At 37.0% G+C, this 18,214-nt stretch overlaps 1 protein-coding gene across 2 annotated transcripts in view; it reads right to left on the reverse strand.

Annotated features, from left to right (window-relative positions):
* RECK (reversion inducing cysteine rich protein with kazal motifs) overlaps window positions 1–18,214 on the reverse strand; it is a 113,198-nt gene that overhangs the window by 8,826 nt on the left and 86,158 nt on the right. For both annotated transcript variants that reach the window (XM_026702350.2, XM_087917685.1), the window contains 4 exons: window positions 12,497–12,692; window positions 7,809–8,019; window positions 5,060–5,133; window positions 1,243–1,398 (listed from right to left, as the gene is read on the reverse strand). In XM_026702350.2, the coding sequence (XP_026558135.2) occupies window positions 1,243–1,398; window positions 5,060–5,133; window positions 7,809–8,019; window positions 12,497–12,692 (637 nt within the window). The remainder of the gene's footprint in view (window positions 1–1,242; window positions 1,399–5,059; window positions 5,134–7,808; window positions 8,020–12,496; window positions 12,693–18,214) is intronic.

Consider the following 18,214-nt stretch of genomic DNA (forward strand, 5'->3'; position numbering starts at 1 on the left):
GGCTACGTTTACAAGTCTTCTTGACCAGATCAGCTACTCCTGAGACAAATAACTCATCCTCTGTGCACTCTGAGTTGTCACTGCCAGTTACAAAATAAGCCATTTTTAAAAAACTTCCTAGCTGCAGCAAAATATACATTTCCTTTCTTTCTTCTCATTCCCTATTGGAATGGAAAAAAAAAGTTAAAATCTATAATGCTAGAATTGGAGTAGACGCAATGGGAGGATTATTTCATTAAAATAACAACTCTCATTATTATCCAGCTGTAGAGAGAAATGAGAAAGAATTTCTCAGAAACGCCATTTATATAGGCCATTTTATGATTTTATTTCAGTTTTGGTAGGAACTCCCAATACTACGCTAATTCCCAGTCCAATTAAGCATGGGCAAACAGAGCTAATGTAGCTTGTTTTACATATTGCTTCTTGAATGTATCTTTTTGTTTATAAAATGAAGCACAGATTATATTCTGTAGTATTCCTTATTTTATACTGGTTTCTTCAAAGAGATCATCATTCCAAAATTTTTCTACGGCATTTATATTTATAGTCATACTTTTATATTTTTGTTTCTATTTTGTATCAGGTCTTTTCCAGAGAAGAAAGGAATACATTTTTCTCCTTTTGAATTTCTCCTTCTCTTTGACATATTTATTAGAACTTGTCATGCTTATTAAAGAAGTAATTTAATTCAAGGGAAATTTGATTAAATCATCCCTCAAATCATTTTGGAGAAATTCTAAAAAGATTCATATTTTAATAAGACCTTTTATAAGATCCTGTTATTAATGAAGCTTTTGATAGTGTTTCTTGGAAATTTCTAAAATAACTTTTGATTCATTATAGGAACTCCTTAAACATTTCAATTGGCATGTTTTATTCAATCCTTTATTCAAATGTGTGATTATTAATGTTTTTTTTCTCTTTTTTCCCCATTTATATTATGTTACTTGTTAAGTATGTCATGTTTATTTCATTTTAATTTGGCTTTAGAATCTCTTATGTTATATTGGAAATGTGAAAGTATTAAAATAATTGCAGTAACTATATACATTAAAACACATAGATAAACCAAAATATCTTTTTGACATATTTTTACCACAAGTTTGCTTATTCCATAATCTGGAGAAAATCAAACTTAATATTATTGGGTTTCAGTAATAATTTTGAAGTCTTAGAGAATTTATGCTGTGTTCTGATTTTTTTAAAGTAAAATTAAATGCAAAAAAATTAAAATATTACCTGAAGAGGCTTAGGATTCTGATCAACGGGAATAATAAGAATTATAAGTTCAGATTCTATGCTGAAGTATCCAAACACATCACACTGTGGTACCGAAACATGGAGACGGATCTTTTGAAGTATTTCAAGGACTGTGATAGGCTTTTGGTTGGTTATCTACAAAACCCCCCAGAAATATTTTAAAATTTCTAACGTTTTACAAAATTGTGCTTTTTCCAGTATCCCTAGTATAACACTATAGTACACATGTCTTACGCATTACTTTCTGTAAAATGGAGACCCTCATAAAATAACATGAGCATCTTTGAATTTGGCTGTGCTTTTGGTATACTTGATCAAGAGTGCAAAATATGACTAGAATTGTCCTTATCATTAGCAGAGAATGCTGCAAATTATCCAAGTTCATAGCCCATCTCTTTATTATTTATATGAAAACCTCACTTGGTCAAAGCCATGATAGAATCCATAATCCCATCAGAAGACAACAGCGATTCATGTATGAGAGGCACATAACATGGATTTTATAACTTGTTAATTAAAGTAGTTGCTTTAAATTTTAGTTTAACTTATTTCTTTCTTTCATGAGGATTTATCAAACCACTATAGACTGGAATGTAAGAAAACTTTTTATCCTGTCACTGTATGGATTGATTGATAGCTTCTAAGTCCTAAACTGAAAAGATAAATTACAGAAGAATGGATGGATACTATTTCCTGATAAGAAAATGTTTGTTAGTGCAAAACTGGTAATTAGTATGTCTCTTCATGAAATTCAAACAACCTTTGTGGTTGATTTACTGTGCAAAGGAGAGGTTACTTTTATCTTGTTCAATCAATGTTTATCTTGCATTTTCTTTGTTGTGTTAGCTATAAAAGGGAATGTAAGCTGGATCTCGAGGTTCTTCCTTTTCATATGGAGATCTCACTTTATCCGGGTACTAGTTGTCAGCTAGGCACATCAAGAACCTGTTCAATCTCTCATTTGCTGTAGAGTTTGTTACAAAGTTGAAGTCAGGGTAGCTAAAGTCCTCCATTACTACAGTAGTGTGTTTCCTGCACTCCTCGGCTGATTAACTAAGAATTCATTTATTTTCTCTGCTTAGTTGGGTGCATCTAGTACATACATGTAGAAATAACATTCCTTTTTCCTCTATCACAAAATAATAGAATTGAAAGGGACTTTTCAGTCTTCTAGTCCAACCCCTGCTCAAGCAAGAGAGTCTACACTACCAACAATTGGCTGTCCAATTTCTTCTTTAAAACCTTCGGTGATGAAGCACCCCACAATCTCTAGAGGCAAGCTGTTTCGTCTCTAGAGATTGTGGGTGCTTCATCACTGAAATTGTCAATCGAGTTGTCACCGAGTTGTCAATCACCAACACATGCTTTTTTTTTTTTCCTTTGGGAAGTCTGAGCTGTTTTTCTTCTTGTCATTGGAACATTTGATTATTTTTAATTTATTGCAGCTGTCTTAGAATAACAGAGTTGGAAGGAACTTTGGAGGTTTTCTGGTCCAACCCCTCCCCCACCACTTCAGGCAAATGGTTATCTAATCTCTTCTTTAAAACTTCCAGTGCTGGAGCATTCATAACTTCTGGAGGCAAGTTGTTCCATAGATTATTTGTTCTAGCAGGAATTTAGTTCTAAGTTGCTTCTCCCCTTGATTAGTTTCCACCCATTACTTCTTGTCCTGCCTTGGGAGAATAGTTTGACTCCCTCTTCTTTGTAGTAGCCTCTGAGATATCGGAACTCTGCTATCATGTCTCCCCTAGTCCTTCTTTTCAGACTTACCACACTATCACCCACCAGCCCCCTCCCAATTTCTGTCATTTATTTTCCTCATAGAAACTGAATATGTTTGTGCATGTGTGTGTGTCAAGAGAGAGGTCAATTCAAGCTGGCAAACATATTGAATATTCCTGCCACAAACATATAAAATATTTTCCATAGAGAAACAAACCTGTGAGTGGGTTGAGCTGAGAGAGAGTAATTGGCCAAAGTCATTCGGCTGATTCTTGCCTAAAGGAAACTTAGAAATCAGTCTCCTGATATCATTTTAACTGTAAAATCAGATAAAGGATTAATAAAGAGCAACTAAAGCTGCCTGAATTTGGATAGCCACAAATGACTTTGCCAGTTGTTGAACAAATGCTACTTATACCCGAATGCTGTTTTTATATAACGTTATTCTTGTTAGAGCATCCCCAGGAACATCAAGATTTGAATACTTAGTATACTGCCATTAGAAGTGGTGGGTGCTCCAACACTGATAGCTTTTAAGAGACTGGACAGCTAGTTGTCTGAAATGGTATAAGGTCTCTTGCTTGAACAGAGGATTGGACTAGAAGGTCCCTTCCCACTCTGTTATTCTATAATAATTGCAAGGTGTGCTTCAACTACCACTACTTACCTATTGCCTCCCCAGCTTTGCTTTGCACTGGGCTTTACACTACTGCCATCCTGCATACTCCGCTGCCCTTGGGGTATAAAGGAGTATCTAAATGGCCTTTCTCAGCAGAAAGCGTAAGATTTCAAAGGTCAGGTGGGATCAACAGAGGCGGCAGAATGCAGGACAGTAGGGATGCAGGGCAGAGTTCTGGATGACAACACCAGAGTCCCGGTGGAGCCAAGTGGAGGTGAGGGTAGCATGGCAGAAGTGTGAGATATTTGCCTAATGATAAGGCAGTCCTGGCCTAACAACTGCAACCAGAACTATTATTTATTGATGCAGTCCCATGATGTTTGTCATTGTTTAGTGACAGAAATTCTAGTCTCAGTTATGACTGTTGATCAAGGACTACTTTCCATTTTTCTCACGTTTGACATGCTTTGTAAGTTAAGTTTATAAACTCCACTGTCCTTTTGGTATTATTTTATTGCTTATTTATTAATATTTATTTGTATTTTGTTACCATTTTAAAAGTTATACTATTCTGATTGATAATTGAATTTTTTTCTTGTTGCAGATATGTATCCTGAGCAATTATCTCAGTATTTTCTGTTTTCAATGTATACTTCTTGCTATGTATTTCTCCTAACTATTCTAATATTCTCAACTCATCTTCGGAAATTGTTCATATTGATTTCCTTTATGCCATTTAATGACTGCAATAATGTCTTTCAGTTTCTACCACAAATAAATATATGAAAAAAGAATAACAACTTAAAGGGCAAGTAGAAAAGTCAGAATGTTGGATGGAATTAATAAGATCTTAAAAAACAGAGATGAAAAGTTTAAAGAATAAAAGGTAATGCAAAGGGTGGTATATGAATATACTGTAGTATAAGAAAATGTCCAGTTCCAGTTCTAGGAACCATAGAGACCACAGGAGCCCTAAGTGCGGCAGGATAACTACCTCTTGAGAGCCTTTTGAAAAATCAGAAAGGGTGAAGCTAATCTAAATTCAGATGGAAGGAGTGTAGGAAGGCACATGTCCTGGGAGCTACTAGATTTAAGTCCTTAGCCAATGGCACTTGCAGCATGCCTTCTCTGTGGGATCAAATGGGGAAAGTTGATATACCTGGGGAGAGGTGGTCCCCTAGATGCATGTATATAGTCACTTGTTCAGTGCAATCTATATTTATTTTAGATCACGGCTACTAACTACAGCCTACAAAAAATTACCACAATTTATGCCATATGAGCTTGTCATGTCACTACAAAGAAGATCATTTACTATCCAGTAAATGATTGTTTGTTTTCCATTCCTATTCCCCCATTTGGAGTTATAAATCCTGTTGAATATCTACAAGTCCAGAATAGATGGCCATCCCCAATAGTTTAACTTTTTAAATAAAAAAGACAGTGTTTACTTACCCTGGCAAAAGTATCCAATTTTTCTTTGTCATATAAGACCCTCAATATTCCTGCATACAAAGGGCAGCAAGCTCCTGCACAATAAAAAGACAGGAAACACACAAAGATGGATTGAAATGGATTAAAAAAAACTGCTATGAATGTATGATAATTAAAAATCCTAGAGGAATATAAGAACATGTTTCATCTTTACTGAGTAACACACAAATAAGTCCTTTTAATTAATATTAGAATTATTAACCTCAGCTTTATCTAAACTTTCACATTCCTGATTCATTCTCTAGAGTCTCATATACTTTCCCTCCACAATGAACTTATTTACAATTGGTTTTTAGTATACCTTTCTTTAGGAACATCCACCAATATCGAACATTAGCTTCTATGGAATCCTATTTATTACTGATATCATATCATCATCAAGAGAAAATTAAGCTCGAAAATAGAGGGAGGGTAGATAGTGAAAATTGTCTAAGAATAAATTTAAACTTGACATATGCATTACTAGAGTTACAAACAAATAACCTGTTCTTCACTGTGGCCTTTGTAATTCACACTGATAATAAAGTAATCAGCTAAATGTCTGGGGAAGAGATGGTATTAATAGGCAACCATAAGAAGGGCATCATTTGTAGAGCATCCTTTTGACGTGGAACATCATAATATTTAATGAAGAGTGAATTCATGGACCAATTCATTGCAAATTTGCTTATAATTGGGAGGGAGACTTCATACAACATAGGACTGAAGTTGTTATTGCTCAAATAGGAAGAAAAAGATGGAGACAGTTAGTAGCACAAATATACAGGTGAAACTCAAAAAATTAGAATATTATGCAAAAGTTCATTTATTTCAGTAATGCAACTTAAAAGGTGAAACTAATATATGAGATAGATTCATTACATGCAAAGCAAGATAGTTCAAACCATGATGTGTCATAATTGCGATGATTATGGGTTACAGCTCATGAAAACCCCAAATCCACAATCTCAGAAAATTAGAATATTACATGCAATCAATAAAACAAGGATTGTACATAGAACAATATCGGACCTCTGAAAAGTGTAAGCATGCATATATGTACTCAGTACTTGGTTTGGGCCCCTTTTGCAGCAACTACTGCCTCAATGCGGCATGGCATGGAAACTATCAGCCTGTGGCACTGCTGAGGTGTTATGGAAGACCAGGATGCTTCAATAGCAGCCTTCAGCTCTTCTTCATTGTTCCGTCTCATGTCTCTCATCTTTCTCTTGGCAATGCCCCATAGATTCTCTATGGGGTTCAGGTCAAGCGAGTTTCTGGCCAATCAAGCACAGTAATCCCACAGTCATTGAATCAGGTTTTGGTGCTTTTGGCAGTGTGGGCAGGTGCCAAGTCCTACTGGAAAATGAAGTCAGCATCCCCATAAAGCTCGTCTGCGGAAGGAAGCATGAAGTGCTCCAAAATCTCCTGGTAGACGGCTGCATTGACCCTGGCCTTAATGAAGCACAGTGGACCAACACGAGCAGATGACATGGCTCCCCAAATCAACGCAGACTGTGGAAACTTCACACTGGATTTCAAGCATCTTGCAGTGTGTACCTCTCCATTCTTCCTCCAGACTCCTCCTTGGTTTCCAAATGAGATGCAAAAGTTGCTCTCATCAGAAAAGGGGACTTTGGACCACTGAGCAACAGACCAGGTCTGTTTTTCTTTAGCCCAGGTAAGACGCTTCTGACGTTGTTTGTTGTTCAGGAGCGGCTTGACAAGAGGAATACGACATTTGAAGCTCATGTCCAGGATCCGTCTGTGTGTGGTGGCTCTTGATGCACTGACTCCAGCCTCAGTTCACTCCTTGTGAAAGTCCCCAACACTTTTGAATGGCCTTTTCCTGACAATCCTCCCCAGGCTATGGTCATCCCTGCTACTTGTGCACCTTTTTCTTCCACACTTTTCCCTTCCACATAACTTTCTATTAATGTGCTTTGATACAGCACTTTGGGAACATCCAACTTCTTTTGCAATTAGCTTTTGAGGCTTTCCCTCCTTATGGAGGGTGTCAATGATGGTTTTCTGCACAACTGTCAGGTCAGCGGTCTTCCCCATGATTGTGATTCCGACTGAACCAGACTGAGAGACCATTTAAAGGATCAGGAACCATTTGCAGATGTTATGGCTTAATTAGCTGATTAGAGTGGAACACTTTGAGCCTAGAATATTGAACTTTTTCACAATATTCTAATTTTCTGAGATTGTGGATTTGAGGTTTTCATGAGCTGTAAGCCATAATCATCTCAATTATGCCACATCACAGCTTGAATTATCTTGCTTTGCATGTAATGAATCTATCTCATATATTAGGTTCACCTTTTAAGTTGCATTACTGAAATAAATGAACTTTTGCACAATATTCTAATTTTTTGAGTTTCACCTGTATGGCTGAAACAACTGACTGAAAATTATTGAGCAAAGACCAGTTTATCCTTGTTTGGACAAAATGTTTATCAGATACAAATCTAAAAAATCCAGACTATATATTATTTCCAACTGGCTGGTAGGCTTTAAGGGGAAATGAAAGCTCAATTCAGCAATTGCAACAAAGATACTGCAAAGACACAAAATCCCCTCAGTGTGAATCTAGAGACCACAATGAAGAATCAGTTCATTTTATGTATGCAAAATCCAAAATTGTATCCTTTTCTAAGATGATCCCAAGCAATATTTTGTATGCATAATTCAAATGTCAATCAAATAGTAATGCCAGAATTTTCACCTGGTGGGATAACAGGCTTGTATCCTGTTGCTGAAAGACGGGAACATGTAACAGATACACATTCTCCTTGATAACTGTAGTCAGAAAGGACTCCTACAGCTTGACAAAGTCCATTGTAATCAACAGCCACACGATCAGAAAAAGCAGCACAGATGTTGCTATAAGTTTCCCCATTATGGCCACATACCAAATCTACTGATTTGCAAAAGGACTGAAATAAATAAAGAAAAAGGACTGAAATAAATAAAGAAATATCAGCAGAGAAATTTGGAGTTATTTCCAAAATCAGAGAAGAATATAATTTCCCAAATTGTATGCAAAAAGAGTAATTCTTTTTCAATGTTTACATTATCCAATATCCTGTAAAATAGAGATAAACATACAAGAGTAGAACAAATCCAATGTTGAACTATAAAATAAAAGGGAAGGGGGAAAGTCATAGTCCCTGGTTTCAAAGCTAATACCTTATTCGCTATACAAAATTTATGTGTTTTTTTTAAAGGTTACTTTTAAATTACTGTTTGACCAATTCCTCAATTCTGTAAAGCATAACATTATGATGCTTAGCCATAAATGTTATATTCTGAGTTTTACATGCTTCTACAAAATATTAAGATTATTCAGAGAGTAAAAGGCATGTCAAAATCCTTCCAACCCTATTATTATTATTTTGTTGTTGTTGTTGTTTATTAAATCTTTTGTTGCATTATACCCACCCTATGACATACCCTTTTCACAACTTTGGGATTTATTCAGGTTTAAGATTTATGAATTATGATAAACAACAGCTTTATAGGTTTATCTTTCTTTATCTACTCTCTTATTTAGTTTCTTCCAAGTCAAATTATTTGTAAATGTCAAAGGGTATTTTTAAAACATATTATATTAATTTGAGAGCTTGCAATTTTTGCATTTACTTGAGAAACTTAAATAAGACTCTTACTTCACAGAGAAATTAAGAGTTCTTTTGACAGTTCTACTGAGGATCTTAGACAACTTTAATCTGCATATAGATTATCCCGAAACACAACATTTTCAATAGATATTGTCAAAGTGAGTTTTCACCTGGGTATGTGATACCACAACTGAATAAACTAAATTATTACTATTATTAATAAAATAATAGTTCTTGCAATATTTTCAGTTTTTTATTTACACTTTATTGCATATGACATTTAAGTATTTTATAAAGTGTAATTAATACCTCACCTCAACATTACACTTTTGTTTCTGAATTTGTTCAATAAAAAAGCATTTTAAAGAATAAAACTGTGTGTCATTTGTTAAAACTAAGTAAGAAGTGGCAAAGTAAAGAAGACTTGATAATAGGGGAAGACTAGCAACAATCAACAAAAGTGATTCTCCTATTACTCTATTCACTCCTTTAGAGACAAATCTACTTCATTCAATATATACAAAGACAAATAATGCAATATTTCAATTAGAAGGCATTATTTTAAAGCTTAAAGTTTAGTAATAAAATATACCATAGACTAGTACTTGGTAGACTAGTAGTGAAGGATTTCGGGAGATATTCAAATGTTATGTCTACCAATATCAGAATCATCAGGCAATGATTTTTCCTGTGGTATTGTGTATATAAAAGTTGGATTTTAAACAAACAGATTATAAATAATGGACAATTTTGAACATTTGTGTTGGAGAAGACTCATGGGAACATAATAAATAAATAAATAAATAAACAAACAAACAAACAAACAAACAAACTGAACCCATACATGCAACCTTCTACAATGTTGTTACAAATCTGGGACTGGAACAACTAGTAACCAACAATACTAGACTTAACAACTGCCTCAATCTCATCTTCTGCAATAGTTTGAAATTAATTTATGGAATACAAACTAAAGAACCCTTTTCCAACAGTGACCACAATATGACTGACTTTTGTCTCAACATACACCCACACAAAAATCATCACAATGATGTAATCCTCAATTATAACTTCAAAAAAGGCAACTATAATCTTATAGACAACAATCTCTCATCCCTTAATTGGCAATCTCTATTCACTGGATGCAATATGTTGAAGACCATTACAACATACTCTCTAGCGGAAAAACAAATCTGGTCATGTTGCCATCTTCAAAAGCCGATACAAAAATTTATGTCACCAGATAAAGACTGAATGCACTAATTATCACATTAAACCAATTCCACTCACGCTTTTTACAATTTTGTAAACAACAAACTAAAAGACTCAAGGTCCATCCCACTCCTGATAGGACCTAATGGTAAAGACTGCAACAACAACACCATTAAAGCCAACATATTTAACACATTCTTTAGCTCAATATTTGTAAACAGCAATGGATCATGCCCAGTATTTCCTAGCCGAACCACAGAAAACTACAACGATACATATCGATTTTAGAGAAGACAATGTTGAAAAAGCACTACGCAATCTAAAACCATCTCTATCTATTGGGCCGGATGGAATATGTGACTATTTCTTAAAAAAGCTATACACTGCCATAGCAAAAACTCTAAGCATAATTTTTGAAAAATCTTTCAGGACCAGCTCCTTGCCTAACCTATGGTCACAAGCCACGGTCATCCCCATCTTCAAAACGGGAGACCCCAGCCTACTTGAAAATTACAGACCAAACTCTTTATGCTGCATCACTTGTAAAGTTATGGAATCAATTATTAACCAATCCATTATCCTCCACTTAGAGACAAACAACTTACTCTCTAATAAACAATTTGGTTTCAGGAAAAAACTATCCTGTAATCTGCAACTCTTACACTGCGAAAACATAAGGACTACACAACTCGATCAGGGCAAAGCAATAGACACAATCTACATAGACTTCTGTAAAGCCTTTGATTCAGTGGTAGATGACAAACTAATCCTAAAACTAAAATCTTATGGTATCTCTGGACACCTGCATAACTGGATAGAAGCATTCCTGTCAAACAGACAACAAATGGTCAAAATTGAGAGTGTCCTATCAAATTCTGTACCTGTCAACAGTGGTGTGCCCCAGGGCAGTGTTCTAGGACCAACTCTCTTCATACTCTACATAAATGACCTCTGTGATCATATTAAGAGCAACTGCATTCTCTTCACTGATGATGTAAAGCTGTTCAATACCACAGACAATACTGATACCCTTCAAAAAGATCTTGACTTTGTATCAGAATGGTCAAACAAATCGCAACTTCAAATCTCAACAAATAAATGCTCTGTCTTACATATTGGCAAAAAAAATCAGGAAATAAAATACAAGCTGAATAGTCAAGACCTTGTTGATGATCCAAGCTCTGTAAAGGACCTTGGAATACTCATCTCTAATGATCTAAGTGCTAGAGCCCACTGTAACTGCATAGCCAAAAAGGCATTAAGAGTTGTTAACCTAATCCTACGTAGCTTTTTCTCTGGTAATATCACACTACTAACTAGAGCGTACAAAACATTTGCTAGACCAATACTCGAATACAGCTCATCAGTCTGGAATCCATATTACGTATCTGATATTAGCACAGTTGTGAAAGTCCAGAAATATTTCACAAGAAGGGTTCTCCACTTCTCTACTTGTTGTAGAACACCTTATGTCACCGGACTTGAAATTCTACACCTAGAAAACCTTGAATCATGCCGTTTTCAGTCTGATCTAAGTATAGTATATAAAATCATACATTGCAATGACTTAACTGTCAATGAATACTTCAGCTTCAACCATAACAACACAAGAGCAAACAATCGATACAAACTCAAGGTTAATTGCAGGAAATACGACTTCCGCAACAGAGTGATCAATGTCTGGAATACTCTACCTGACTCTGTCGTTTCTTCCCCAAACCCCAAAAACTTTAACCTTAGACTGTCTACTATTTACCTCACCCCTTTCCTAAGAGGTCTGTAGGGGGCGTGCATAAGCACACCAACGTGTCTACCATTCCTGTCCTATTGTTTCTTTTATTTTTCTTATATGTACCCATTTCATGTATTCATAACTATGTATACACTATTATCTTGTAAGCAATTGACAAATCAAAATAAATAAAATAAATAAATAAATACATACATAATGGATAATCAAGAAAACATGCAAAAGTATCACAGGACAAATCAATCCAGAGTTCTCCCAAACCCAAATCATCAAGTTCAAACTATCATATTTTGGACACATGATAAGAAAATCTATTCTCTAGAAAAATCTATAATGTTGGGAGATATGGAAGGAAAGAAAAAAACAGGACAATTAACAGCAAGGTGGGTGGACTAGGAGTCGGCACATCTTTGGAAGATTTAAGTAATAAGTGATCCTTAAGAAAATTAATCTCTATGGATGCTAAGAATAAACACCCAGTTGATGGTACAAATCAAATTAATAACAGCTCTTGGTTCAATAAAAGCTTTTTATGAAGATGAATATACAAAAACTTTTGAACAGCGGAAAGATAATTGATACAGATAGCAAATTTCTTTGATAAAGCAGAGGTGACAATTCTTGACATTCTCTTCTTGAAACATTTAGAAACACTTCAATGGTTCTAGTATTTTCAAATAAGTGATATAATTCACAAGGATTGTAAAATAACATGAAATTCTCAGAGACATAGCCAAATTTGAAAAGGCTGTAAAATAAAATTCAGAAAAACTGCTAAGGCTTATTTATAGAATTTTACAGAAACTGAACAAATAAAAGATTGTTTCATACCTGACATGGACCTTTGTATGATATAATTTTTCCTTTTTGATGCAGAGCACAGAGATTATTATATTCTATATTGTCTGTGTCACAAACAGGATCTCGCAACTGGTCACCACAACTAAATTGTCTTGGCACACATTCATATTGGTTACATCCAAAGTTCTCAAAACTTGTTAAACAAACCTGTGGCTTTGGTAAACATCTGGAGAAAATATTTTCAAATATTTATTCCAAAAGATAAACAAAAACAATAGAAATATTACAAAAAAGAACTAATTTACTGTATATTCTGATCTGTTCTTTAAAAACTTGTAAACAATCATATGTCAATAAATATTTCTGATCATAACCATCAAATACAGAATGGATACAAATGTGTTATAAAAGGGTTATTTTACTTATGAAATCTGCAATGCTCACAAAGGACAGGAGATATTGTCAGGCAATCCACATCTCAATTAGATCAGTTATATAGTATTTTAATAATCCTACCTCACCACTAGTCAGGTGACTGCCTTCTTTTACTCTTCCTGGAACCTTCTATCAAAGGGAAAATTTCTTCAAGAAGCTCCCTGTTTGGCAACTTGTTCAGATTAGATTTACTACTGCTAGGCCATATAAAGAAAATTCTTAAAATTTTCCCAACAAAAAGAGCAATGGATCTACTCATCTAGAGAGAGCCACTTCACAGTAAACATTCAATCAGAGGCTATCAGCCATCTCCGTGTGATGCTAGTTCGCCTCCTCGTGGTGCCCCCTGGATTGCATGGTAGTTGAACAAAATGACTAGCAACAATTGGCAGCCAAACTACATTGTAGAATTGGCAGATAACGACAATTAGCAGGCAGACATCTTTGTAGATCTCCTGGCTCTCTAAATACATGGCAATGGATAAACAATAGGCCTTTTCAGGCACAAAGGACAAGACACACTGGGGACATTGTTGTGGGGTCTTGTCTCTACCCTCAGTGTGACTGTAGTACTCTTCGACAAATATTCAACACATTGTGTCCAAATGTCCATCAAGAGTTTACATTAGCCCAATGTCTGATTTTTTCAGCATAGATCACCTTATTCTTGAATGGCTGGAAGGACTGGATATTAACAGCTGAACCACTATAAGTCCATGTATTTGCCATACGTTAAATAAATAAATAAGTCAGTGACTGCCTCTATTTCTATAGTATGTAAATGATGTGTAGACTGATTTCATTTAAGCAAATGGAAGATGATAAAGTTAACCTAAAATAAGAGAGTGCAGTAAAACAAATCTTAGCAAGTAAATCACATGTAGAAATTTCAATCAAAATGATAAGCAACTACATCTAGATAAAGCATGATAATTTTTTTAAAAAATTTAGCTACTAATCTGGAAATCCAATTATAATTCCATCCTGAATCAGTGTCTGATTTTTTTTGGCATGGACCACCCTGTCCTTGGATGACTGGGTGGACTGGATATTGACATTTGAACTACTGTGGGTCCATGTATTTGCCATAGGCTAAATAAATAAAGCCATCCTGGAATACTTTAATTTGGATTATTGTTCTAAGTAGGCTTTTGGATCTACCAACCCAAATGGGACCTTCTGTTTCTATGATTCTAATATATTTCTATTCCTATCTTTCTATAATCAGAGGCAATATAATGGATTCCAAAAAAGAAAGCAGTACTGATTTGACAGCAGAACAAAAAACGGATTCATTCTCCTTAATCCTTAGCTAAATTTCCCATTTCCCTTAATTATTCTTGGGGGTGGGGGAGTGGGGTTTTGGAATACCAATTGTTTTGGCAATATTTATTTAATTTATGAGCTGCCTCACTCTTCTCCAAAACTCTAGGCAATTTAGAACATATTTTTAAAAATGAAGTTGAAAATAGTAATAACATACCTATACCATACCATGCATACTGCACCATACCATACCATACTATACCACAACACAACTCAACACATAAGATACACCCCTAGTTTACAATGCTTCCTTCCAGGGAAGATTGAGCATTAAAATTCCAGCATGAGGATGGAATAAAAAAGCACGCTATCCCATGAACTGCTGAAAGAGCCATGACTTGAGATTTCCCCAAACAAAAATAAGGTAAAGGTCATGTGGACTTCAGAGGCTTTAGCTATTCCTCAAGGCAGCTCTGTATTTTATTCCACAGGAAAAAACATATCTTCAAATTCCAATATAATTTGAACTAATGCAATCAAGGACAGAGTTGAAACAGTGCAGATTATGCAAAGAGACAAGAAACAGTAAATCATATATTGAGCTCATTCAAGGTCACAGAAACTGATTATAAATCATAATGTAACATAGTTGCCAAAATGATCACTGGAACATCCATAAAAATTATCATGTGCCAATAATGAAAAATTGGTTGGACCATAGAATTGAGATAGTAGTCAAAAATGAGCAAATTAAAATATTGTGGGATTTCTAAATACAAACTGATAAGGTCTTAGCCCAAAACACACCAGATTTAACTGTTTAACTTCTTTAAAAGAAGAAAGTGTGGATAACTGATTTAGCAATATCGGGATATAGTAGAATAGAAAATATCAGAAAGTATCAAGATCTGAAAATTGAAGTTTAAAGATTATACTATAAATCCATTGTGATGGTCATAATGGTTATTAATACACCAAGTGCCAAAAATTATGGATGGCACTTAGAAATTCTTCACATTGACCACAGTTCCATATATCAATTATAAAAGGCCACACTGCCTTGGATCCACATTTATATCACCTTGATACAGTACAACATCTTTTTTTGGGGGGGGGGAAGAACACATACATATGAAGGTTAACATCAGCCAAAAACTAAAAGCCAAGGTGGAGCTGATGTTGTGGCGACATAATGTACTTCCAAAGAGCTCTATAGATATCCATAGAATTCTATCTACTAGAGGGTCTTCTGAGACCTAAGCCACCCTGAGGGGTGGTAAAGATAGAGAGGACTCTCCATAGATCACAAGGAGACCACAAACTCCTTGTTCGATCCAGAGGAAGTTCTCAATCCAGCAGGAAGAAAAGGATGGCCATTGTGATCCTGACCGAGGCTGTGACAGCCTGACTGAAGAATGACTGAAGATTGAGGAACAGTTTGGCTAAACTGTTGAGTGAGATTTTCCAACTTCTCTTGAGGAATTTGCCCCCTGAATAATTGGTCTGGGTGACAGTGGGACTACAAAAGAAGAGGGTGGATTTGTTTATCTTTCACCCCTCCCCCCGAGAATACCATGTTTCTCACAAAATAAGGCCGGGCCTTATTTTTTTTGGCTCCTCCCTGCAACCAGAGCCCAACAGAGACACTCGGCTTCAGGAGCTCCTGTCGCCGCCTTCCTTCGCCTTCAAAGGCAAAGCCAATTCTTTTAAAAATGATGCCCTACTACCAGTGCGACAAAGCCTCCCCTGCCTGAGAGAGCAGCCCAACGCCATGTGGGGAGGTGAATCTTCTGGGGCCACAGCGCAGGATCGGCCCACCCCGGGAGAAGCGCCCAGCTGCCATCCCTGCCTGGCACTGGGCAGAATGTGAAGAGTTTCTCCTGGGGCGCCCAGCGCAGCTGACAGGCGGGCCCTCCTGCTCGGTGGCAGAGCTCTCACCAAGGCAGCGAGTGCCTCCTTGCCAGGCCCTCTGCTCATCCCGCCAGGGCCACACCGGAGCCATGCGGACTGGGCAGAGCTGGGAAAGCGAGCCGCAGGTGCGCGCCCGCCTGCCAAGCGAAAGAGCCAGGCCGACCCGAGCTTGGCTTCCTTCCCAAGTCCCTCCAGCCCGAACCCGAAGGGGCCACAGGGAGAGGCTGCCCGTGGTAGTGATAGCACCCAACCATCCATGGACAAGGAGGCAAGGCGATGGCCTGTGCCGCATCCTCCTCCGAGCTGAACCCTGCCGAGTGAGCGCCTCTGCCTGATGCCTGTGCTGCTGCAGCGTTTGGAGCTGCCAGCGCATCTGGAGATGCCTGGGGACAGGGACGGGCTGGGCGAGGGGTGGAAAAGACGGGCGGCTTTGGGCTCTCTCTGCCGGACCCACCAGCCAGGGAAGCAGCGCTGCTGTCGCCTCACCTCCCTGTCCAGAGAGGTTGGGCTGCCCTCTTGGGAAGGGGAGCCTTTGTCGTACCGGTAGTAGGGCGTTGTTTTAAAAAGAATTGGCTTTGCCTTTGAAGGAGAAGGGAAGGCGGCAACAGGAGCGCCTGAAGCCAAGTGTCTCCACCGGCTCCGGTTGCAGGGAGGAGCCCTGGCTGGCCGTGTGAGGCTACGCCAAACACCACGGCGTTGCTCTAAAGGCCGCAGCAGCACAGGGAGAAGGGAAAGCAATGGTGGCAGAAGATCTCCCGATACAAAGTGCCCCACCAATGCCGAAGTCAATGCAGGCAGCACCATATCCAGGTATGCAACAAAAGTACTTCCTAATGGCAAGCCCCCCCCCCGCCATTACTCCCATTTCGCATTTTTAATATAAGCCTTAATTGGGGGGGGAGGGACTTAATTTGATTTTATGCCTATAAAACATGCTGAGACTTCCTATTGGAGGAGGCTGTATTGTTGGAGAAACACGGTAGCAGTGAATAACTATAGGAGCTGAAAATAGATCTGGATAAGAAAAGTGAACTATTTGAAAGAAATTAGTTTTAAAAGAGGAAAATTGAACCGGTTATCTTAATGACAATTTAATTGGGTTTTATTGAATTAAAAACTTTTTTTGGAATGCAAAATTTGGACCCTGGAAGCCACAAAAGAAAAAGTTTTTGCTTAAATTAAGCTAAGCTAAAGGAGATGAATAGGAGAGAAATAAAGCAACACCGACATCTATTGGCTGGAAAAAAACAGAGTGAAAGTATATTGTTGATTGATTGTTTCTGTTAAACATTAATACTACTTAAAATATTTTCTTATTTAAAATAATCAAAATGACAAGCCATACTAATTTAAGTAAAATAGGGAGAAAAAATGGATCAGCAGCAGCAGCAGCAGCAAGTCCAGTGAGTCAATGCTCAATAGATAGCAAGATGCAGCATGAACAACTGAACACCTTCCAGACAGAAATGAAATCAATGTTTCAATTATTGCAAAAAGCCATAACTAAGAATCATGACTTTCCAGAAGTCAACCATAATAAATATGAGTCAGTTGTCAAGCATCTGAATATAAATCATGTGACCACTGGGATGCTGCAATCAGAGGTAGTATTCAGCAGATTCTGACCAGGGGGAGGGAGTGATGTAGTTCTCATCTTCAAAAAAAAGTGTGGGGGAAACAGACACAGGAAATTACAGACCAATCAGCCCAACATCAATACCTGGGGATATACTGGAAAAGATAATAAAAAAAAAACCAGATCTGTGAACACCTATAAATAAATAAACCTATAACTAGAAGCCAGTACAGGTTTGTTAAAAACAAATCATGCCAAACCAATCTTAATTCATTCTTTGACAAAGTGACTAAATTAGTAGACCAGAGAAAAGCTGTGGACATAGTATATTTAGATTTCAGCAAGGCATTTGACAAAGTAGACCACAATGTACTTTTTGGTAAGCTAGAAAAATGTGAGATAGACAGCATCACCACCAGATGGATTTGTAACTGGCTGACAAACTACTCAATGAGTAGTTCTACATGGAGGGAAGTAAGCAGTGGGGTACCACAAGATTCCATCTTAAATCCAGTACTCTTTTAAATAACTTAAATGATGGAATACAAGAGGAACACTAT

The sequence above is a fragment of the Pseudonaja textilis genome, chromosome Z, assembly GCF_049901715.1.
Source record: "Pseudonaja textilis isolate UNSWEBS1 chromosome Z, rPseTex1.2, whole genome shotgun sequence".
NCBI lineage: Eukaryota > Metazoa > Chordata > Lepidosauria > Squamata > Elapidae > Pseudonaja > Pseudonaja textilis.